Genomic DNA, 24,427 nt, shown 5'->3' on the forward strand with positions numbered 1-24,427 from the left:
TATCATCATCTGGGCTACACCAAATAAATGAAACTGAAAACTTAAAAAGAAACTGAATCTGGCAGTTCACCAACATTGGTTCACGTGAACCCGACACAGCTGATGGAGACACTGAACGGGCGCGTGACGTCACCCGGTTGCGTGACGTCACTCATCCATTCTGTGCGTGACGTCATTCCCCCTCCCCCCCCGCTGCGTGACGTAATTCCTTCCCCTGGACGAATGACGCCACTTCCCCGCCACGCTTGCGTGACGTCACTTCCCCCTTACCGCAAAATTTGAAACAATTTCCGCCCTCGTCGCCTGTCGCGCTCCGCCGTGGCTCTTCCCGCCTTCCCGCCTCCCCACCCTCCTCCCGCAGCTCTTCTCTCGCCTTCCCGCCTCCCCACCCTCCTCCCGCCTCTCTTCTCGCCTTCTCGCCTTCCCTTCCCGCCTTCCCATGGCGGCGAGACGCAAAGCCAAGAGCAGCGGCGCATCGTGCCCCGCGGAGTCGGGTGCGTCCCGGGGGACTGCCAAGTGCAGCCGCCCCACGTGCACCACGTCGGGTACACGCGAGTTTCACAGAGTTCATAGTTAGTTACTTAGTTACTTCGTAGTTCCCATCATTCACAGAGACGGAGATCCCTCCCCTCCCGTCCCCCGCGTAGCCCGTAGCGGCCTCCTGGGGCAAGGTGCCGTTCGCGAGCGCTAACGAAGGCCGACGCGGCACACGACGGGGGTGGCCAACACCACGCCCGCCCGGCCGCCTTTGTCTCCCTCAGTGGCGACCGTTGACTGCACACCGCACCGGAGGGTACCTCCTCGTCCTCCTCCCCTCCCGGATTAAAATAAAACTGCAGATAAATAGTTGGCAGGGGCGGCACCACACGCGTGCCAACAACATGGACGTTCTGTTGATGCAGATGGTGGTGGTGTTTCGTGTTTAAGTAATTATCGCATGGTCGAGTGCAATTAAATAATCTTTTGCAATTGAGAGCAGTCAAACTATTTTAACCGTTCTGATTGCTGTAGGCTCGGCGTTGCTTGTATTAAGTAATACAGCGTTTAACTTAATGTATATTCAGGTTATTTATTTGATTAACTGTAATCCAACCGGTAATAGATACTGCATATTCTCAGATTATAATGATCCATTTTAATGATATACATTCATACCTGTCAACCCATACGCTTTACCCGTATGCTTGTTCAGTTTTCAGGTCCACACCGCGGGCAGTCGTTTCGATACGGGCAAAACAATTGTCTTTGTGTTTGTCCCTTGTGACGGAACTTTGTATGATGAACGTTGAGATTTATAAGGGCACGGGTTCACCAATAAGGTCTGAATTTTCCTTCTTTGGTTCTTTCGGTAAAGTCACGTAGAATGAGAATAAAATAATACATTGATAAAATAAAATAACAATGAAATTCTCACGACGTTTCGGCCACAACACAAGCGGCCTTCATCAGGTGAAGGGACGAGACTGTCTGGAGGACAGCGCTGGAGCGATCAAAGCCAAGCTCAGATCGCGACCTTTAAGCTGTGTGAGAAGAAACAAAGCGCCTTGACAAAGAAATTAGCATAGAATTTAGCATTGAAATAGCTGAGTGATTAGCTTGTGACTGGTCACAGAAATGGCTATGTTAAAGTCAAAGCATACACATTCACAAAGGCACCTAGTACAAATCAAACAGGATAATTTAGCATTGAAATAACTAGGAGAATTTAGCATTGAAATAACCGAGTGATTAGCTTGTGACTTGTCACAGAAATGGCTATGTTAAAGTCAAAGCCTACACATCTGAGCTATTAACAGTAACTGGGTATACACTACACTATATAATGAATACTATATAGTATAGTAATACTATATGTAATAAAAGTAGGCACTGATAAGGGGTTGACAGGTACAGTACATTGACCCCCCCCTCTGGTCTTCGCACACGATAGGCTCACTGATATCACAATTCTGGCAAATCGCCTGTTTGAAACTGGTTGTAATCACCAGCGAAACGTCGTGCTCAATGTACATGTTGTGGATTTACTTTCCAACACACCGGTGTGCTGAACGAGTCCCTAATTGGCACGTTTTGTTTACGTGACCAACCTTACTAATTGGCCGTCTCGGGTGGTTGTTTGGGTTAAGGGACGCATTTATATTTAAGCGATCTAACCACCCAAAAAAATAAACCTTTATTATTGGTAAGTGTGGTTTGATGATGCGCGCGTAATCTCTGCTCCCCTAGTGGATGTGTCCTCGTGCTCGGATATGGACGTGAGCCGGGAGACTCGAGCCGACAGCAAGAGGAGGCTCCTCCGAGCCAAGGAGGTAAGGCATGGCTCACGGTGGGTCGCAGCGGTGGGTCGCGTGCCAACCCTGCCGATGAACTCACGAGGCCCCGCTGGGTTTTAAGCCCCCTTTTTTACATTTGCAGATTTTGAAAGCGATTGATCACGCGTTATTAATGTTGAGAGAGAGAGAAAATAATGGATGCAAGGGAAAATGGATGAAATGGCTCTGCAAGGCAAGAGGTGAAAAGGAAATTGATCAGTTGGTGGTTGGGTTGTGGAGGGGGGGGGGGGCATTCGTACGGGACCCTCCATACGATACGCTGAAGATCGTGAGAGATGGACATCTCCTGTCTGTATATAATCTAGTATAATTAATTATAGCACCCTAACGCGGCACCACATAGTATTCACGCACTCTGGTAGAGTGCGGCATCGAGGCGCGAGGAGGAACCACCGCCGAGTGGAAAGGCAACACCATGTGGTAAGCTGGTGCCAACAATTGCCCAAGCTCTGCAGCCCTCTATTATATTAACGTGTTATCAGCCAGTTAGTCCGTGTTTACATTTGGGAGGAAACTGGAGCACCCAGGGAAAACCTGTAGTGCAACACGACAACACTCCCGTACAGGTGGAAAACGTGGAGTCGACATTTTTATAATACCACCTGGCAAGCTAGGGTATGGCACCTCGACGCCCACGGGAAGGGAGTCTCACAACATTTGTGTTATTCACCTACCCCTGCCACAGTGCCGATTACAATATGTATGTACGGTGTGTTGAACTTATTTCACACTACGTAGCGAACTGTGCTAATCGGAAGTGCGGGGGAAGGACAACAAACTAAACACCAAGCTGTTCCAAATAAATTAGTTTTTAATCTAGATGTAAAAGTGCATAGCTCCAGTGGACACCTGCATAGCCAGCACCACCGCCTGACTGTGGACATCAACCCTTGGTTCATCCTGTGTCACACTATAGGTTTGTGTCACTGTGTAGCTAAGTGTCACTGCGATGTTGTGCCACTTGTGTGCATTGCAGGCAGAAGCAGCAGCTGTCCCATCTCCGGCCCCGAAGAAGTTTGCTCCCAGGAAGACGATGGTGAGCGGAGGTCGCGCAAAACTCGGGCCCCACTGATATCACTGAGAAAAGCGCGTATGAAAATCACTGCAATTTGGCCTTGGCCGTTTTATTAAAATGTAATTTACCTTGTGTTTGCCTTGCAGGCCAGCGACCTCAGCAAGGACTCAAAATCTCACAAGGTGAGCGCTGCGCGTCCACCCCTGCGTCTGTGACTGCGGCAATGATAATCCGTCTTGTTTGCCATTGTCTACCCAAAATTTTATCCCAATTTTGCTGTTATGTCATAGCACGAGACAAATCCATTTGGAAATCTAATATAGCAATGCGAGTGTTCCTCTTGGACAAGGCCCCATGGAAGCACATATCACAGAGCTTACCCCTTCGAGTGACCTCTGGTACATACAGTGAGGGAAAAAAGTATTTGATCCCCTGCTGAATTTGTACGTTTGCCCACTGAAAAAAAAGAAATTATCAGTCTAATTTTAATGGTAGGTTTATTTGAACAGTGAGAGACAGAATAACAACAAGAAAATCCAGAAAAACGCATGTCAAAAATGTTATAAATTGATTTGCATTTTAATGAGGGAAACAAGTATTTGACCCTCTCTCAATCAGAAAGATTTCTGGCTCCCAGGTGTCTTTTATACAGGTAACGAGCTGAGATTAGGAACACTCTTAAAGGGAGTGCTCCTAATCTCAGCTTGTTACCTGTATAAAAGACACCTGTCCACAGAAGCAATCAATCAATCAGATTCCAAACTCTCCACCATGGCCAAGACCAAAGCGCTCTCCAAGGATGTCAGGGACAAGATTGTAGACCGACACAAGGCTGGAATGGGCTACAAGACCATTGCCAAGCAGCTTGGTGAGAAGGTGACAACAATTGATGCGATTATTCGCAAATGGAAGAAACACATAAGAACTGTCAATCTCCTCGGCCTGGAGCTCCATGCAAGATCTCACCTCGTGGAGTTGCAATGATCATGAGAACTGAGGAATCAACCCAGAACTACACGGGAGGATCTTGTCAATGATCTCAAGGCAGCTGGGACCATAGTCACCAATAAAACAATTGGTAACACTACGCCGTGAAGGACTGAAATCCTGCAGCGCCCGCAAGGTCCCCCTGCTCAAGAAAGCACATATACATGCCCGTCTGAAGTTTGCCAATGAACATCTGAATGATTCAGAGGACAACTGGGTGAAAGTGTTGTGGTCAGATGAGACCAAAATGGAGCTCTTTGGCATCAACTCAACTCGCCATGTTTGGAGGAGGAGGAATGCTGCCTATGACCCAAAGAACACCATCCCCACCGTCAACCATGGAGGTGGAAACATTGTGCTTTGGGGGTGTTTTTCTGCTAAGGGGACAGGACAACTTCACCGCATCAAAGGGACGATGGACGGGGCCATGTACCGTCAAATCTTGGGTGAGAACCTCCTTCCCTCAGCCAGGGCATTGAAAATGGGTCGTGGATGGGTATTCCAGCATGACAATGACCCAAAACACGGCCAAGGCAACAAAGGAGTGGCTCAAGAAGAAGCACATTAAGGTCCTGGAGTGGCCTAGCCAGCCTCCAGACCTTAATCCCATAGAAAATCTGTGGAGGGAGCTGAAGGTTCGAGTTGCCAAACGTCAGCCTCGAAACCTTAATGACTTGGAGAAGATCTGCAAAGACGAGTGGGACAAAATCCCTCCTGAGATGTGTGGAAACCTGGTGGCCAACTGCAAGAAACGTCTGACCTCTGATTGCCAACAAGGGTTTTGCCACCAAGTACTAAGTCATGTTTTGCAGAGGGGTCAAATACTTATTTCCCTCATTAAAATGCAAATAAATTTATAACATTTTTGACATGCGTTTTTCTGGATTTTTTTGTTGTTATGCTGTCTCTCACTGTTCAAATAAACCTACCATTAAAATTATAGACTGATCATTTCTTCGTCAGTGGGCAAACGTACAAAATCAGCAAGGGATCAAATACTTTTTTCCCTCACTGTAATGAGTAGGAGGCATCCCTTACCACATGCTCTGCATATGAGATCGAGGTTTGTTGTATGAAAAGCGAATCGATATTTAATTCAGAGTTGAAATGCATCCAAATTAAAATCAAATAGAATGTTATGCATTCATAAGTGACCAGGCTGAGACCATCAACTCGATACCTTTGAGGATCCAGGATCTCCGTAATCCGGGTCCAGTGCTGTGACCTCTGAGCCACCCAGCCACTCCTGCTTGGGTTGTCCTTAACAATCCCAGTCTGCAGCTGTGGTGCGAGATGAAAGCTTGTGCCGCTGTGTCGTCCCCGCAGACCTTGGACCCGTACGACGGTGACTCGGAGAACACCTCGAGCCAGTCCGACTGCCCCTTGTCGCCTAAGCGACGCAGCGTGCGGCTTAGCGACATGGAGACCCGCGTCCTGTCGCCACTTAGCACCGGCGGGGCCAAGGCACTGGCGGCAACCACTCCGATGTCCCAGCGCGTGCGCCGCTCGTACACTCGCCTACGCCCGGAGCCCGAGTCCCCGTCGCGCCGGGCCTCGCACACGTCCACCCCCAGCGAGGGCTTCGTGTCCCAGCGGCCCTCCCTCTTCGGCTTCGAGAGCCTCCTGACCTCGGCGCCCCTGGAGGACGTGTCCCCCTTGCGGTTGGTGCCCCAGGAGACCTTGCAGCATCTCTCCGCCGCGCTGGACCAGACCTCGTTGGAGCAGGCCTCGCCCGGCAAGCGCAAGCAGTGTTTGCCAGGCATCGAGCTCGGGGATGATAAGGCACGGCGGAAACGGTGCAAGATCGTCAAAATTGGGGTGAGTGGCTCCGCGCCGGCGCCCGTCGGTGCGTAGCGGCGCGCGGCTCGCACGCGGCAGGCAGGCACCACCCCCATCCGAACACCCCACATGCACGCCACGTGACCACCACGGCGCACGTGCAACACCCTCAACCTGCTCTGGACAAGAGCCGAGTGTGTGGCCATAGAATCGTTTAGGTCACCAGCTCTAGAGGAGAGTTAATAAATATGGCCGTCCCAACAGAGGCAGCGGTGAAACGGACGCCTGAAGTTCGTCATCGTTAGGACTCGTCAGTACAGAACAGTCGTGTTCACGACTGCCCTGTCCCTCTGAGAGCCTCATACATGGAGAGGTCCCACCTCTAGACTGTGGGGATGCCCATTGCCACTCACCGATTTGTTTCGAGCCCACACATTATCTTCTGCTGTGATGGGTTTTCTAATTGTTTTCTAAACGAGTTGCATTTGACTTGTATTTATTTGCTAACTTTTATTTAGGTTTTTTATTCAACTTAGGTGTGAGCTGAAACAGTAATAGTTGGCGCGTCGTTAAAAGGTTGTACGCACGACAATTAATTTGCTTGGCTGTGTCGGGTGGTGGAGGGTTCCTCTCGACACAACTTTAGCCAGATCATTACGTGGCCTCGCCACAAATCAATTATGAATCGTAATATTTGATACGAAAAGATGTGTGTTAAGGTGAAACCTACGTATTGGGTGGTTGTCCTATTATTGTGCTCTCAATGCCTGCTGTGGCATCGGGTGGCTGGGTGGAAGTGGCGCACGGGCTCTGGGCTGCGATGTCTGGCCGCTGACCCCAGTCCTCGTGTGTTTCAGGTGCGGGAGTTTGAGAAGCTGGCGGCACAGATGAATGCTGAGTTCGATGAAGCAGAGAAGTTTGAACTCATTATGGAATAACTAACGACGTTGCACGCTTCAAAACCAAACGGCGTGTGCGCCTCCGCCCGCATGTATAAAGAAAACTCTTCGCCTCTGTGTGTTGCCATTTTCTGGTATTTTGTTATGAACCTCCGGCTGTCTATTTTGTATTTAAATTTTCTCCGCTCACGTAGCTCCTGGGTAAAGCTGCTCTCAGGACCCTCGCTTGAACTGTGACGTAGTCGTCTGTAGCGTGTACCGTCCGCGCATATCGCCACCTGTCAATAAAACTCCCTTTTGACTCACGACGCATCGCTGCTGCTCCCTGCCGGGGTCTGGTAGCCATCACCTTCGCGGTCGTGATTCTGCACGCGGCTCGGCCGATGTCACGCGTGCCAGGCCAGTCACGCCAAGCCAGTGCGCCTATCCCTTAAGGTTTTGTCTCTCAGAGACGCGCGGCTGTGTCGGATGGGTGGGGGGGGGGCGCGTCGTGGCGACGGGGGGGGTCTCCTTCATTCCTGCGTGCCGGGCCCCGCGCCGCACCAACAGATGTCGGCGCCGGCACGCCGGCCCTCCACCACGCACCTTTCCCTCCACGTCTTCGTCCGCTAATTATATCCCGCGCACGCGAGCGCTCGCTTTAAAATTGTCTGCGCATTCTGTTGGCTTGTACTTGTCCATCTTCATTTGATAGCTCGGCTCACGGTTATTTGTGGTGTTTTTACATAGTGTTCCCTTATGAGGAGGTGCAGGCACCGTTGATTGTTCGCCGCGCCGTAATAATAGGCCGTGTAAATATAACCGCGAAAGAAAGTTGGCACGGGTTCGCCTCATTGTGTTAATCCATCCGATTGTGCCAGCGGTGTCTTTCCAGGCAGCAATCAATCACACTGATGATCGGCGCACTGTCAACGCCGACACGACGGCGCGGGCCCCCCACGTTGGTGCCCCCCACCACAACACGCACAAAGCTGCACGCGCACACCTCCACACAGATATCACTTAAGGACACTACAAATACAAAGATCCCCCGTAAAGCGTTCACAGACTCGGGGCAACAGCCGTTAGCGAGCACGGCACACGAGGGGGTTGGGTGGCCAGAACACCTTTGTTACCCTAGTGGCAATTCTTATGCATCACATGAGGTACTCGTTTATGGCTGAGTCCACCTACGGGAGGCCCAGGACCAGTTCAGATATTCGTCACTGGTGTTGGACTAAGCACTCGCACACCCACCATCTCCCGTGCTCACACCTCTGGGTATGCACTGCCCTCTATGCGAGTATCGACAAAGGTGTGCAACAGGTAGCAGCCCCCTTTCGTGAAGATGTGCTAGCAGGTACAAAGATATTGATCTGTGGAGGCTGCATAGGTTATTGGGGCAAGTGGTGTTAGGGGGAACACCTATCAAGGCTGGAGGTACAACACGAGGTATTGGGTGGACGACGAAACTTATTTTGTTTCCCCAGTGCTGATATTTACACATCACACGGAACTCGTATGAAGCCGAGTTGAATTTGGGGCAGCCTGGCACCAGTTCAGATGTCACTCCAATAATGAATGTGTTACATAGTCACACATAGACACACTGCATGCATATACTGGGACGTGCAGACAATGCAGCACGGACATGAACACACTGGCATGTACATAAGCTGAGACGCACACGCACCCTGGGTGCACACGCACAGCCCGCGTACATGCACGGTCTGCATAAGTGCACGCTCACTGGGATACACACGCACACATTCTGCACACATTCTGCACACACGGGCGCAGGCACCGACACACGCGCCGCACACGCACTGCGACGCGCGCGCCGTGACACGGAGATGCTTGTGCTCGCAGACGCCGCGAGCATTGCGAGCGGAGCGGGCCGCTCCCTTCTGGCGCCGCTCCAGATGTGGAGACGGGGGGCCTGGTGCTCGTCACGGGGCCGTCGGAGACGGCGGCTCACGTTACGGCGCGAGCCGAGGTACCCGCCGCTCGCCGCGTTCGCCGCTTCATTTACGCCGCATATCTCGCGGATGCCGGCTTGGCGAGCGAGGGCGCAGAACGCTCGGTTAGTTTTTGTGTTGTGGAGCGTGACTAAACGCCGCGATGAACGGTTCCCTCCTGCGTCGTCGCGCGTTTCACGGGGGCTGTTTTTGGCAGGTGGTGACGGCAGATTTGGCCGTAGACCCGGCGGCGAGAGGAATCTGCAGGAGACCCGCGTGCCCGTGCCACCTGTCGCTTCGCTAATCCGGGCGTGGCTAGGGGGTGGGTGGTGGGACGTCAGGGGGGAGCAGGGTGATGGGGGGGCTGCCCACGTCTCATTTGTTCGCTGCTGCCACGTTGGGTGCGGCCCGCACGCTCTAGGAATTATTACTACGGTAATATTCAAGGTTATTACAACTGCTGTAGTAATATGCTTGTTTACCCTGGGAAGCGTCACTGGGTCTCCAGACACTTGTTCAGGAGGGTCCAGCCAAGTTTTTCCAGTACAGGTGATTGTTGCTACGTAATAATTTTCTGTCATTTTTTTAATTTTGCACATTGGACAGCAACGCAGGCACATAATGACCTACGAATGGTGTCAATGGATCTTTAACGTCCGCCGGCAAAGCAGACGATGCGTGGTATGTTACGGTTAATTTCACACAACAGTATTAACCAGGTTTGACTGCCAGATTCAAGCACGCAAACCCATACCTGTCAACCCATACGGTTTGCCCATATTCTTGTACAGGGAAATTGAGTTTTCAGGTTCATACGGCATACAGCCGTTTCAGTATGGGAAAAAAGTCTATTTTTTGGGGGGTTTTTCTCCCTTGTGATTGGACTTTGTAGGATGAACGTTGAGATTTATAAGGGGCACGCCGTGACCAATAAAGTCTGAATTGGTCTGTAATAAGGTAGACACTGATAAGGGGTTGACAGGTTTGCAAACCTCTTCAGTTCGAATCCAGTGTCACTGTCCACATTTGCCCCATGACTATGGTGTGGGTTGAGCTCCCAAGTTTAAAACCCATGGTTTTGTAAAAGTTGGGAGGTGAAAACATTCACCGATTTCACTCGGATCGAATCCCGATCGAGAAGTCATCGTGGCCGACACCGCTGGTGCCACCACCACACCTTCCTACCGACACGTCCTCCGCCAGATCCCGTAGCTGCCACACAGTCGACACACAGTGACCTCCAACACCATCTGGACTTAGGTCTTCTCTTCCTCCTTGGTCGACAGACTCGTGGAGACCACGCCAATGCCTATATCGGCAATTGTCCGACCACCGTTCATCGCATATTCCACCCGTGGCGGCATTGAGAACGATTGACAACGTCTGTGCTCCCACACCTATGCTCCCTGCCTTCGCCTACCAGCAATATCCACCAGGGTGGTGAAGTATGGTCAAAATAACCCCTACGACCCTCATTCAGAAGCGCGTTGACAAAAGGTGGGCCCGTACGCTGCACCCTCGGGAGAGCGGTCGTTGCCGCGGGACGCGCCGTGCCACGTAGGGAGCCGTTCGTGTGAATGCGCCGCAATGAGATTTTCCCCTCCGCTGCTCGTGTGTGACGAGGGCCCGCCTGCGCCCGTGTCCCCGTGCCCCCGGGGGGCCCAGGCAGGGAGACTCGGGGCCGAGCGCCGGGTCTCGTGTTTTCAAGTCTCGCGTTTGTTGTGAATTCCTGCAAGCGGGGGCTGTCGGCGTGGGGGCGGTGGAGGCCCGCCGCACAGAGCACCGGCATGGCCGCGTGGCGCTCCACCGCTGCACCACGCCTGATCTCCCAGCCGATACCGAGTCGTGTCGCGCAGGTGTGTGACAGCGCTGTGTGCAAGCGTTCCTTTGCTTGTGTGCGCGAGTGCGTGCGCGTCTGTTTTGCGTGCACAATGTACATGTCCGTTGGCGTGTCTCGGTGTCGGGAGTGGTGGCGCAGTGGTTAGTGCACTGCACTATAAAACCATGAATCCGAGTTCGATTCCTGCTCACCGTCATTGGCGGTGACAAAAATCCAAACCGGTTCTAGTTCGACTCAACCTTAAATGAGTACCTGATGCACTGTAAATATTACGTCTGGGGAGACAAAGGTGGCCAAGCAAGGTTTTGCCGCACGGCCCACTCATAGCACTTGCCCCAATCTCCTGAAAATGGTTATGGGGGATATTTGTCGACGAGTGCGCTCAGAGCTGCAGGGGGAGTAATGATGGCGTGGGAACTGCCAGGGGAATCACGTGTCCCCCCTCATCGGCCCCTAATTACCTGCTCAGTGTAGTCATGGTGACGGTGCAGCGTGGAGGTTCACGTTGATTTTGTGTAACGAGCAGAGAAATGAAGATGAAAGCAATAACATTAAAACAAGTACAACAATGACGAAAATAGTAATAAGAGCAAAAATAACATTGTTCCAGAAAAAATTGGAAACTGAACACAAAACATAAACCAATATTACGTAAAAAAATGTACTTCCTGTAACGAAAGTTGGCTCACAAATGATATTTTACAAAACTGTCAAGTTATGTTACAGAAACATTGGCATGGATTGAGGGTGGTTTTGTTATGATTGTGCATTAGCGTGATTATTTTGAAGTGGCGAGCAGTGTCGCAGAACTCCCACAGCTGCCCAGAAGAAGGAGGCCCAGGTGTCCTGGAGACGTTGACAGCCCAGGGGACCTGCGACTGTGTTCGGCGAGCCCGCGGAAGAGCGAGTGGAGGCGTGGATCTCGGATGCGTAGCAAGGTGGAGCTCACAGCGGCGTGCTTACCGGCGAGCAGATGTTATCTTCTCGGGCTGCGTGCGTGTGCGCGCGCTAGCGCGCGTGGAGGAGCCCGCATTCGTCGAGGGTTGTTGTGGGGCCGGGTCTGCGTTACATCGCGCGTCTCTCCACGCTCGGCCACTGTAGCGGTCGCTGAGCCATGACGTGAACAGTCGCACGCGGAGCCCCACGGCGTCCGTCTGCGGGCGGTGGGAATGTGCGCACCGCAAATTAAGCATTGACACGAGGCGCGATTACCAGATGTTTACGTAACGGAGAACGTGTTGATTGTGTAAAGCGTTAAAGAGCCCGCTGGTGCCCGGGGTGTGGTGGAGGGTCGTGTTTCGCGGTGGAGGGGACTGCGAGGACTTCGCCCCGTGGGCGGCTGTGGTGACCGTGTGGCCAAGCAAGCGGCTCGACACTGCCAGGATTGGTGACGTGGGTGCCAGCGAAATATCTTCCTCTGCGCCGGTGCGATAATAATTCTGTGCAATTAGAAAAGGTGGCTTCGTGCTCTCTACAGAACTCCTCTCACTGACGCAACGTGACAGTGATCCAGCTCCCTCTTCCAACCAGGAGGCACTGGCGTGGGTGGTGCGGGCGCCAGCGAAACATCCCCCCGTGTCCCCGGCGTGACGACGCGCGCCCATGAAATCTTTTGGCCACGCGCTTGTTCCTCGAAAGTTGTCACCACGGTTCCCACGCCCCTCCGCCATCCGTCAGATTTGACTGAGATGTAGGGGCACGCAGCAGAGTCATTGCTGTCTGTTAGCACAATTCCAGAATAATCCCGGTGAACGCGCGGGCCGATCGGCGCGTTCGACAAACACGCCGCGTCTGTGCCAAGCGCGTGCGACAGGCATGCCCCCTCGCGCGTGCGTGTGCCAGGCGTGCCCTGCGTGTAAGTGCAGACGATGCGTGTGGGCAGCGAGATCGGCGCTTGTGGCAGCTGGGAGTGAGCGATGGCAAAACGCAGAACTCCCCTCCCACACAACATTACATCACCGACCGGAGAGCCCTGGCTGGCAAGGGGGGGTGACGGGCGGGCCATTGTTTTGAGTTTTTGTTTGGGTCCAAGATATCGGCTTCACAACAGCCTTGATGCTGATCCAAAAGTCGGTGATGTCACGGTGAGGCTGCCAAGCTGGTTTGGAACACCACGTCTTGGCGGATTTTTGTTGCCAAATAGTGTATCTCGGTGCGTTCTCGTCTTTGTTGTCAAGGACGAATGCTGAGAGTGACTGCCCATGGCGTGGTGATGCACAGCAATGTCCCTTTTGCAAGCGACAGAAGGGAGAAGGGCCCTAGGTGCAACGCAGATGTGACGCTTCCTCCCGTGCACCCAGCTGCTCGGTTAACACATACTCGGTTAACACATACTCGGTTAACACATACTCGGTTAACGCATACTCGGGTCAGAGGCGTGCGCTCACGCCGGTGTGACGCCGCTCTGCTCGCGACCGCCCGCCACGTCGGCCACTCGGACACGGGGTTTCACATCCACATTTTGCACCCACAAAAATACCAGCCACGATCAATCCACTGCCGGTTGAAGACCTTTCGCGAGTCATCGCCGTCCCTTGCAGTTCCGCTACGCGACAAGTCGCGCGCAGATGGATTCCTCCAATCACTTTATCTCCACGAGGAGGGAGACGTGTTCTCTGGCTCGACCTGTCCTTCAGCTGCTATTCTATTGTTAGTCTCGACCATAGTCGTCCCTTATCGCAGTGTGTCCGACCCAAATCCACAATCTCATTCCTCTCGTGTGCGTGTGTTTGGTCATGCATGTGTTCCTCGCTCTGTCTCGGTGTAATTTTAAGCATGCGTTTCTTCACGCTATCTCTACGCACATGAATAAAATCGTCACCCACGTGCGCGTTGTGCTGTTGGGATGAGGGGTGATGGCTTTATCCGGGCGCATTTCGCCGGGTATTAAATTTGGATAAGCGACGTGTAATGGTGGGGGAGGGGTGGATGAGGGTGAGCCGGGCAGGGCTGGGGAGAAGGGTGGGAGCCGTCTCCTACCCCGGTCCGTGGCTTCTTCACGGCAGGCGCAGGTGGGGACCCGGGACGGTGCTGGCCCCACCGTGTTGTGGCTCTGCGCGGCGTGATAACACGGGCGCTGGCAGGTGCACAATTGCCTGAATCAGCGGCTGCGGGTGGAGATGTGGGCCCGATAGCCGTACGGAACGCCAGGAATTCTTCTCATGTCCCCCCCCCGCCTCGCGGCGGCTCCACACGCTCCTCCACGCAACTACATCACAGACTCCATGGCCACAGTGGCTACAGCGTGGGCTTGGAGTCGCATCGACCCCCGTTCCTCCTTGTGGCGATCTGGGAAGAAGGCGACTTGTTGCTTATTTACGATGTTGCCTCCATTCACGTCGTTGTGAATGATACCCGTGCAGCGAGAGGTCGTCCCAATTGTGCCTGGCGGGGTTTGACCCTAGGTTCCCGGCCTCAATGCCGGAGCCACGGGCCGCATTATTTTTAATACCAAAACCTCTTCTCGCCACCACTACGACCCCCACCGCCTCCCCGGAGTGGGGCCTCCCGGGACGCTGCGCGATCGAGGGCCCTCGACGCGTGGAGCCGGGACCCCCGGGTGGAGTGGGGGCCCGCGCTGGGTGCGTGAGAAGCGCTCGAGAGTGGAAGAGGGGCGCGAGTTTGTGAGCGTCAAGTGCTGGTGGCTGCGTGTGGGGAACTGTGGCGCAGTGGTTAACGCGCTACAATGTGAACCCGGTGACCCAAGTTCGATTCCCGCTCACGGCCAACACCAGTGTCGATCATCTGAATCGATCCTGGGCCTCCCCTGGGTCGACTCGGCCTCAAATGAGTACCTTTTCGATGTGTAAACTTCGCCACTGGGGAGACAAAGGCGGCCGGGCATGGTTCTGGCCACTCACCCCGTCGTGTGCCGTGCCGACTTTCATAGGTGCTCGCTGACAGCACTTGCCCCAACAGTCTGTTAAAGGCTGTACGCGGGAGGTCTTTGTTTTTTTGTGTACTATTGTGTTTGTGAATGGGAGTGTGTCGGAATGTGTTGGTGTGTCACTGTGTGGTGTGGGTGACCGTGTCGGTCTGCGAACCTGTCTGTTAATTCGTTCGTGTGTCTATGTGTTGGTGTCTGACTGCATGGTAACGATTAATGTGTAAGGGTGTCATCGTTGGTGTAGCCGCGTGTCAATGTGTGTGGGTCAATGTTGGTTTGTGCCCGTGTCGATGCGTGTGTCAGTGTTGGAATGTCCGTGTGTCAGTGTGTCAGTGTTGGTATGTCTGTGTGTGCGTTTGATGGTGTGTTTGTCAAATGTGCGAGCCTCTTCGTGTGTCAGTGTTGGTATGTCAGCGTGTTCGCGTGTTGTCAAGTGCGCTCGCAAACGGTACTTGCCCCAGGAGTATGTTAAGGTTATACGGGGGATCTTTGTCTTGTGTGAGTTAGAGAGAGGGGTGGAATTGTTGGGGTCTCTGGACAGGTGAGGGTGTGAGACCCCCCACACCCCGTGCCCCGCCCCTCCACTCGCTCCGCTATTTAAGCGCCAGGCGGCCACGGGAGACGAGAGTTGGGAGACGCGGAGGAGAAGGAGACCGGGCCGAGCGCGGCGGCTCCACGCCGGGGACGTTTAGGCGGCCCCCAGACGCCGAGTCGCCACCAACATCAGAAGTCGACGTCTGTCCCCTCGCCGGGACGCCGGGTCCCCTGCTCTACTCCACCGCCTCGTCCCAGGGCCCACATGGGGCCCGCGGGGTAGCGACCCCGCTTCTCGGGGAGCCGGGAGAGTTGGAGGCGGTGGGGGGGGGCACGGCCCCCCATGTGGAGAAGACGACACGGGGCCCTGGGGCCCCTGCTTCTGCTGCTGCTGCTGTTGCTGCTGTTCGCGGCCACAGCACAGGTGCGCGCGGTTGCTGGTGGTCAAACGAGCGTGGATAATGAAGGCGGTTAGTGTCGGTGGTGAATGAGCGTGGCTGGGGAGCGTGGTCTGCGCCATCAGTCACCGCGTGATGGGGTCACGCTCGACGGCGCTCTCATTAAAACCACCGCTGGCTGAGTCGTTTGGCACTCTGTGGTTACCGAGAAGATGGTAACGCGCGGGTTCATTCTGGAGATATTTAACGCCAGAGAGCGAGAGGCAGCTCGCACTAATTGGAATGTCGCGAGTTCAAAGCCGGGTTGGCGGGTGTTGACTCAGCTCATCATACTTCCCTCCGGGGCGATAAAATTGGTACCACCCTGTGGGGAAGATCAACAATGGTTGTGATTTAGATCGACTTGCCGTCACCATATGACCGCGGAATTTTCGCCGCTGTCTCTGGATGGCTGTTTTGAGGTTTGAAAGAAAACTACGCTTCTTATTTTAAACTAAACTAATTGTTTTTATTTCCAACTAAACTATTTTTTTATTTTAAACTAAACTATTTTTTTTATTTTAAACTAAACTTTTTATTTTACCAGGTAAGGCCCATTGAGGGATACAGCTCTTTTATTTGTAAGCAACCTGGCCACAAATGATAGCTTATCGCCTGGAAATGTATAGCAGCCATACACTCTAAACCCATGTTTCTAAATGTAGAGGGGAAAACCGGAGGACCCAGAGAAAAATCCATGCGACAACGGGGAGACAGACCATGCAAACTCGAAATACACAACAGGCTTCGGGATCGAATCCACGACCTGCAGACCAGGCGAGGTAGTTAAACATCTCGCTACCGGGGCGCACCAATGCCTCACTGCTCATCTGAGCAGCCGCAAAACGCTTTGCCTAAATATAATCCGGGTCCGACTGTGTCAGACGAGGCGAAAGCAGAGAGATCCTTCATTGAACCAGGTGGAAGCCCTCAGGGCATGCGTCTCCGCAGTCTCGACCTGGTTATTAGCAGGGACGCAACTTTGAGGTATACGGCAGCTTTACGTGACGCCACAACAAGTAAAAACATGTTAATAGAAAATTATTCTGTTAATTGTTTCATTGTAAAAATGTACCTGCGGGTCTCCTCCGGACCAAAGCCGAATAGAGAAGAAGGTTGGGCGATCCACCCCCTTTGAGGAAATCCTAGACCGATTGACCGGCATGAAAGCAAGACGCATGATAACTTAATTGTGAGTATTGTACCTTTACATTTTTTTTAAATCAATAACGTCACCGTGAGACTGTCTTCCTCTAAACCTAATACACGGTGCAGCTAAAATAGTATATACATAGTTATAGCCTAACATTGTATACAGGGTAAAAACATTCGTAGCTATTTCCGGAAAAGTGAGTCGGGAGAAAGGAGGGGGGCCCACAGTGGTATCTTGGATAGCCCCCCCCCCCGTTGGAATATGTCGTTGTGCCCCTGGTGATTAATCGACGTGAACGCGCGTTGGGGTTCATCAGAGGGGTTCACATTTACCCCAAAATCCTGCTCAATTTGCGACGAACATCGGGGTAGACTGCACATAGACTGTAATTACAGAGTGTGATGAACCACAGTCAAGATTCATCACTTTAGTGTCTGGCCACACACGGGTGCTCCTGACGAGTCCGCGGTGGTTGTGCACGCCTGTGATACTCGCGCTTGGGAGGCAGGGGTTGGTGGATCACACAGAGATTTGTGAAACGCTCTGTTGCGCTGCGAGATGCTCAGGCGATGGCAGTGCCGCAAATGGGTTTACGAACACGTCTGTGTGGACCTTTGAGCATCATCCCCGGGTCCGCGTGGTGGGTTTTCTTCCGGTTCCTCCGGCATGAATCCAAACTCTCATGGCCGAATATCCCAATGGAGCAGGACCCTCCTGCAAGTGTGTTTGAGACTCGGATTCTTTTGTCTGAATTAGTTGAGCGCTGGTATGGTTCAGAAGCGCGCGGTCACAGCTGAACATTACAGAGCAAACACTGACAAGTTCGCAGAATCGCATCGAGAATGATACAGCGGCAGAAAGAGGAGCGTGTGGATTAGAGAAGATACGCAGGTTAGAGACATCACCCAAACTGCTCAGAAACGTGAGTGGGGCTTGGGCAGGACACGGCACAGCCGGGAGGGACCATAGCCAAGAATAATAATGGAGCGGCAGCCTAGGAATGGAACACGATTGAGAGCACCTCCACCGGGGAGTTGGATAAATGAAATCAGTTCACCTGCAGGTGCTGGATGGATCGTCACATCGCAGGATCGTCACATCGCAGAATCGTGAGAGGTGGTGGTGGCTTGGGGAGGCCTTCATCCAGCAGTCGATCGATCATGGCTGGTCATTATTATTTTGAAGGACCGTGCGAGTTCACAGAAGCAGAGATTCCCGGTTTGGTGTGGTCACAATGAGTCTCTTCTGTGTGACCTTGCACTATGCACACAACACACACGCACCACGGGTCATGCGTGAGACTGGCGAGTGGCAACGTGAAACGAGGGAGGTCACGAACCCAGCTGACCTCGCTTGCTCTCTGTGTCACTTCCAGGCGGGGCTCGGCCGCGGGCGACACAGAGCGCAGCTCACCCTGCCAGGTGAGTGCGCAGGTGTGTGCACATATGTACGCACACACCTGGTCAGGGCCTATGCTACCATCAATAAGCCAGGGCTCTAGGTTATTATTCATGCTTTCGGGGTCCCTGACCTGCTCACAATCCTTAAGGGCCTTCATGATGGTGCGCAGGCCTGGGTAAAGTTGCGTAGCCGGGAATTGGGAGCCATTCGCTGTTCACCTTGGGGTGTGACAGGGATGTCCTCTAGTCCCTACACTGTTTAACATCTTCTTTGACCATGTAGTTCGCGAAGCTTTCCATGGCTGTACCAGAATAATTTCCATCTGGTACAAATACAATGGGCGGCTGATCGATGCGTGAGTGTGGTTAAGGGATGTGGCTCTCGATTGGTCAATTATGTTAAGTTTGCTGATCATATGGCAATTGCTGCTCACTCTGGGAAAGAGTTCGAGACTCTTCTGCTGTCATCAAATACTCCACCACCTCCCCTCCCCATGAGTGAAGGGGCAGTTTTGGAGAGTAGTGGAGTACCCTTACATGGGGATGGTGCTTATGACCAGCTCCGGTTTGGCAACAGAGGACTTTTCACTTCGCATCGGTAAAGCGACATTTCATGAACTGCGTAAGTAACTGTGTGAAAGCTGCCTGGTCTGTCGCGTCAGACGAAGCTCCGGATCTTCTCGGCTAGTGCACGCGTGGCTTTGAGCGTACGCACGGCCGGTGTAACGGCGAATGTTCCACCACCCAGTGGTGCGCCTGGAGGAGGTGTGGCGCCGCTCGCAGTGCCGCCCCGCGGAGCGCATGGTGTCCGTGGCCTCAGAGCGGCAGGGCGCCGTGGAGTGGTTCTTCCGCCCAGCGTGCGTCGCCCTGCGCCGCTGCTCGGGCTGCTGCGGGGACGAATCGGCCCGATGCGAGGCCACGGCCACGGCCAACGTCACCCTGCAGGTGAGGAGGGTCGCATGGCAGGGCCCCCGAGATCCACCCCCCGGTGATTCCACAAAGGGGTGGTATTTTTGTTTCACATCCGGCACACTGCATCCGGTATACCTATCGCGATTGTTCTTCGTGATGTGCCTATACTCCAGTCTACGGGGGAACAGGAACACTGAGTGAAAAACGAAGGCGTGGGTAGCAATAATGAAATAGGATCAATCAATCAAGTCTTTATTTCTATAGCACTATTTCGTGCAAAAGAAGCCATTCAAAGTGCTGTCCAGGTAAAATAAAAATTGTTAAAATACATTTTGATTTAAAGCTTTCGTAACTGCAGGGATTCATATTCTTGGTTCTTTCGGTAAAGTCACGTAGAAGGGAAACAATAAAATAATAAAAATATAAAACAATAAAATTCTCACGACGGTTTCGACTGCAACACAAGCAATCATCATCAGGTGTGAAAACCACAACAAGATAATTTGAAAAAAGTGGCGGTTTAAAAAAAAAGCCACTTTTTTCAAATTTTCTTGCTGTGGTTTTCACACCTGATGATGACTGCTTGTGTTGCAGTCGAAACGTCGTGAGAATTGTATTGTTTTATATTTTTATTATTTTATTGTTTCCCTTCTACGTGACTTTACCGAAAGAACCAAGAATATATTGTTAAAAGACTAAAGTGCAAGAACAATAAAAGCAATTTCCAGACAAAACAAAATCGCATTATAATAATTTGCTAACAAAGGCATATTAAAAAAAAACACACTGTCAAATAATCTTAAGTAAAAGCAAGTTTAAAAAAGTAAGTTTTTAGATTTAACGTGAAATATCCTCATGATTGTGAAGCCCTCAGCTCCCCTGGCAGGCTGTTCCACTGGCGAGGATTCTGATTGGCTCTAACATTGTTGATCGTCGCCTCAGTGTTCGCCACGAGCCCCCTGCTCGGTAACAAAAACACGTGCGGTAGGCTGACGTTTTGGGCAAGGGCCCTACTTCAGAGGGGACAGCAGACAGTGAAGAGCGCAGCAAGGCGGCACTTTGCAATGTGGCGCAGTAAACATGACCGTGATGGATCGGCGCTTTGGATTTGACGCGAGCGGCCTGATTCCATCGGCAGGTATTGTGTAACAAACGATTCGCGCTCATGATTTGAAAGAGGATGGCTGGTGGGATGTGGAAAAGACTTTTTTTATGTAGAGGGACAGGTATGTGGAGGAGGCAAATTGTCTGCTTGTTGATATAAGGAGGTTGGGTGATTTGGAAGGATGGGTGATTGGGTGGTGGGGAGGTTGGGGTTTGGATGGTTGGGTGTGGCACCGCGTGCCGTTGACCCCGTTTCGTGTCATCCCCAGGTGTTGCTGATCAGGCCGCTCCAGGATCATCGCCTGGAGGAGATGACGTTTGTGGAGCACACGGCGTGCGAGTGCAGGTGAGCGGCCCGCTCGTTCACCCACTCACTCGCATATCGACTCATTCACTGTATAACAGCCGTCATTTGCCACTTAGTGGCCATGATGTCACTACGGTGCTTGTGCCAGGCGAGGTACAAATCGAGGTGCTGACTGATTGAGATGACAGGGAGATCCACCACCTGTGCTCCCCATTGTGCCAACTTGCGTTTTAGCTGCCCGTTGCTCCACTCGTTGGTTGTTGTGAGCGTCGCTCCTCCACCCTCCGTTGTTGATGGAAGGCGACTGCCTCCAAATGCCCAGTAGCATCCTTCACGAGCTTCCTCCATCGAGGCCGATCTGGACACCGCTGTTACCAGTCATCGGCAAGTCCAATCGGCTCCACATCCTCCTGTACCACATCAGTCCATCTCTTCTCTAGCCTGTGGTGCATCCGTTTAGTTTCCTCTATCCAGCCGAACAAAAGCTGTTTGGGCATGCGGTGGCTGGACATGCGGGCTAACGCAGCCTTGCCTACTGGAGGAGCTCACTGATGGGACTGCGTCCAAATGTTTGGACACAATCCCATCCTCACAAACGGAATGTTTCAAACAGGCGCAGATGTTCCTTCAGAGGGGTCCACGTTTCACAAGCATAGGTAAGGGAGGATATAGCTGTGGCTGAGAAGACCTGGAGCTTCTTGTGGAGCAAAAGACTAGGTAGCTTCATCACAACATTGTGCAACCGATGAAAATATAATGGCGCTCAACTGATTCTGAGTGAAACCTCCGCTGCCAAACCAGAACTCGCCATAAGCACTCACCCTTTCACTCAATCACACACTCACGCACACAAAGCCCCCCCCCCCCCCCCCCCCCCACATAGCCCACAAAGCCTGTTGGGGCAAGTTCTGTTTGTGAGCACATACACGCACACACAGACACACATGGATGCGGGGTAGAGGGGCGTGCAGTGCGAGTTTCCTGCAGGGGGTCCCGTCTCGTCTAACTTGCCGTCTCTCCCTCGCAGGGAGCCCGCCCAGCAGCAGCCGCCGCCGCCGCAGCAGCAGCCGGCGCCAGAGAGGTGAGGGTGCGTGACCGCGCGTGTCGCTCCGATCGGTTTTGTTTGGTTCCGTGGCCGTTGTGAACGTTGCGGTCACGGTTAACGGCCGTCACGGGGCACGTGCGCGCTGCAGTCACGAGAGTCACGGTGTGTCCCTCTGCTCGCTCGCAGCCGGACACCGCATCGCAACGGGAAGAAAGAGCCGGGTGTCCGGAGAGAGCGGAAGAAACACGGCCGCAAGCCGCCGAGCAAGTGAGTGCGCCTAGCCTGGCACAACGTCCATTCCAACGCGCGTTCTCATTTAGAACGGGTGCGAGTGAACGATGGCTCTACCAAATCGTCTTCAGGGCCATCGCTCGCTCGATGGGGCAACACGAACACATTTGAGAAAGCCTCACTTCTTTGCACCTGTACCACAGGACGGGAGGTGGTGTGTGGGGTTTGCTGACATCGTTGTTAGAACAGATCGACTCACAGCAACCAGAATGTCGAGAGTTCAAATAAAGGTCGGGGGGGGGGGGTTGACTTACCCCATCAACCCTTCCTCCAGCGTCGATAAAATAAAAATAACTTTGTGGCGAATTTAACAGCGTTTGTCCTATGGACTCGCCCCCGTCACAGGCGACAGAGGAATGTGGATTTTTTTTCCCACCACTGGCTCTGCAGGGGCGTGAAGAGGAGATGAGTGCCGCCTCCATTGAGCAGCAGCACCTCGCGTCGCCTCTCGTTACCATGATCAGGTCCACACGGATCTCTCCTGTCAGCCACGCAAGCGTGATGCCAGTGTACTGGCGGTGCTGCCCGTGATACCAGTGTACTCTTTGTGCTACCACCCCGCCACCACGCAGTGCCCCCGGGTGCCCCCCCTGTGCCCCCCGCCACGCGCACCTCTACCGGCAGGACGCACGCACGTGCCAGTGCGCGTGCAAAGCCACAGACGCGCGGTGCCGGCGGCGAGGCCGCGTGTTCAACCCACACACGTGCAGGTGCTGCGCACGAACACACACGCACAATAACACACTATAGCCTTAACAGGCTGTTGGGGCAATTGCTGTTAGCGAGTAGCACTGATGAAGGCCGGCGCAGCACACGAGGGGGTGGGTGGCCAGCAATCACGCCTGGCTGCCTTTGCCTCTCTCTCGAGACGATGTTTACACACAGCACAAGGTACTTATTTCAGGCTTAGTCGACCTAGGAGAAGCTCAAGATGGGTTCAGATCATTGTCACCAGTTTTGGCCATGGGTGGGAATCGAACTTAGGGCACTGTGTTTGTAGTGTAGTGCCCTAACCACTGTGCCACCACTCCCCACTCTAATGCGGTATGAGCCGTTGGAATACGCGGCGCCGTATGCTTCACAGCGGACGTTAAAAAATCCGTGACATCATTAAAATAAGAGTAGGCCATTGAGTGCCAGAGTTACGGTGCAAATTTGAAAAATTACATTGCCAATGACTCAAGTGGGAAAACCCGGCAGGACCCTCCTGAAAAAGGTTCTTTAAGACTCAGTGAAGGTTTGCTGGCTAAACAAGCAGAGCAATAACACAATCATAATTGTCTCATGGCACAACCTCCGCTCTTTCTTCTTACATCCTAGCTCAGTGCCCGTCTTCACAGACCCTCGTTTTCCGCCACAGGCATGTCCTCCCTCCTCCCCTCTCCACCTCTCTGCTCGCTTGCCCCCAACCTCTCATTAAGCGTGCAGCATGCGGGATGTGGACATAGAGTGTAGGCGCTTTCTTAACCCATCGGCGACCCTGGCCGCGCCACGCGTCGCGTCCCAATGCCTTGCGTCCCTCCTCCGCCTCGCAGGTGCAATGGCCGTCGGAGGAGGAGGAGGTGGGAAGCTCTGAACAGGAGCGGCTCGACGTCGCCACCGCGGCCACCGTGAGGAGTCGGGGGACAGCGTCCTCGGTCTCCACGTGGCTCCGTCCCCCAGGGCGACACGGGGCTTGGGGCAGGAGGAGGCTGGTCCCCGGGGCCCCACGCGGCCCCGCGTCTTCCCGGGGGCCCCACGTCTCCCAGAGTGGCTCCGCGTTTCCCCGAGTGGCTCCACGTGCCTCTCGCCTGCCGTAGTTTGGACTGGCTGAGATATTTATAGTTGTCTGACGGATACTTTACAGCACCCCGTAGAGCGCCTGTCGTGCGTTGAGCTTTGTGACGCACAGGTAGGAAGGAGAGCGCTGCGCAGCGTCCGTGCAAGCCGTGGTCCGTCACGTCGTGATCAACGCGCACGCAGTCACGCACATACACACACGCATTCCCCTCTCATCTCACTCCACTGCAGAAACCTGGAGCAGAGGCACCGTGTCTCAGTTTCAGCTCCGAGTGCCACATGCACCATCACTATAATCATCACCACCATCACCATCTCCACCACGACGGGCCCACGCTCGGTCCCCTGGTCGGCCCTTCGCGGCACTCACCGATTATTTCACGCTCTGCGTTGCGCGTGTCGCTTTTGTGCGCGAGGTTATTTTTCATTAAAAAAAGTCAAAGCGATTTTATGCTTAAATGACCATTGACTCATTGGTGCTCATCTTCTGGTTACTGCCCTGCAGAGCCGGTGGTGGAAATTCCACATTCCTATGGCGGGGGGGTGTGGGGGGAGGGGGTTCTTACGCCAGAGAACAACGGCTGTTTTCCCACATTATTGGTACCCATTGTATCAACCCCGGAGGAAGTTGGTGATGATAGGGCGAGTCATCCGCCCCAACCAGGATTTGAACTCGCGCACCTTCACGGTTGCTGAGAGCCACTCGCTCCAGCGTGGTCGGTTTGTATCGTTGGTGGTTGCAATCGATGGGACGTGTCCCTTGCGACCACGAGTGGAGCTACACTCCTC

At 53.3% G+C, this 24,427-nt stretch overlaps 2 protein-coding genes across 4 annotated transcripts; both read left to right on the top strand.

Annotated features, from left to right (window-relative positions):
* Positions 1–225: 225 nt before the first annotated feature.
* CDCA5 (cell division cycle associated 5) lies at positions 226–7,319 on the top strand. 3 transcript variants are annotated; one of them, XM_032962700.2, is made up of 7 exons: positions 226–361; positions 403–545; positions 2,227–2,309; positions 3,310–3,369; positions 3,495–3,530; positions 5,662–6,153; positions 6,972–7,319. In XM_032962700.2, exons 2-7 carry the CDS (start codon positions 440–442, stop codon positions 7,050–7,052), a joined length of 858 nt encoding a protein of 285 aa, XP_032818591.1. In that variant the 5' UTR covers positions 226–361; positions 403–439; the 3' UTR covers positions 7,053–7,319. The 3 variants fall into 3 exon arrangements, with proteins under 3 accessions (XP_032818591.1, XP_075926657.1, XP_032818592.1); XM_076070542.1 differs by having other exon boundaries at positions 230–361; positions 403–494; XM_032962701.2 differs by having other exon boundaries at positions 231–494.
* Positions 7,320–9,297: 1,978 nt separating this feature from the next.
* On the top strand, positions 9,298–23,577 carry LOC116947201 (vascular endothelial growth factor A-like). The gene is made up of 8 exons (XM_032962697.2): positions 9,298–15,634; positions 18,176–18,221; positions 18,949–19,145; positions 20,486–20,562; positions 21,551–21,604; positions 21,755–21,835; positions 22,432–22,569; positions 23,395–23,577. Exons 1-8 carry the CDS (start codon positions 15,554–15,556, stop codon positions 23,471–23,473), a joined length of 753 nt encoding a protein of 250 aa, XP_032818588.2. The 5' UTR covers positions 9,298–15,553; the 3' UTR covers positions 23,474–23,577.
* The last annotated feature ends 850 nt before the right edge of the window (positions 23,578–24,427 follow it).

This window comes from Petromyzon marinus, chromosome 29, assembly GCF_048934315.1.
Source record: "Petromyzon marinus isolate PM22_M1 ecotype Great Lakes invasive population chromosome 29, UKy_Petmar_22M1.pri1.0, whole genome shotgun sequence".
Classification (NCBI taxonomy): domain Eukaryota; kingdom Metazoa; phylum Chordata; class Hyperoartia; order Petromyzontiformes; family Petromyzontidae; genus Petromyzon; species Petromyzon marinus.

Excerpts from the sequence above, each read along its gene's own strand:
- CDCA5 (XM_032962700.2), top strand. The coding sequence starts at position 440 with ATGGCGGCGAGACGCAAAGCCAAGAGCAGCGGCGCATCGTGCCCCGCG. Across the intron at positions 2,310-3,309 it reads GGCTCCTCCGAGCCAAGGAG|GCAGAAGCAGCAGCTGTCCC; the intron begins GTAAGGCATGGC and ends TGTGCATTGCAG. Across the intron at positions 3,531-5,661 it reads AGGACTCAAAATCTCACAAG|ACCTTGGACCCGTACGACGG; the intron begins GTGAGCGCTGCG and ends TCGTCCCCGCAG.
- LOC116947201 (XM_032962697.2), top strand. The coding sequence starts at position 15,554 with ATGTGGAGAAGACGACACGGGGCCCTGGGGCCCCTGCTTCTGCTGCTG. Across the intron at positions 15,635-18,175 it reads TGTTCGCGGCCACAGCACAG|GCGGGGCTCGGCCGCGGGCG; the intron begins GTGCGCGCGGTT and ends TGTCACTTCCAG. Across the intron at positions 22,570-23,394 it reads TTCAACCCACACACGTGCAG|GTGCAATGGCCGTCGGAGGA; the intron begins GTGCTGCGCACG and ends TCCGCCTCGCAG.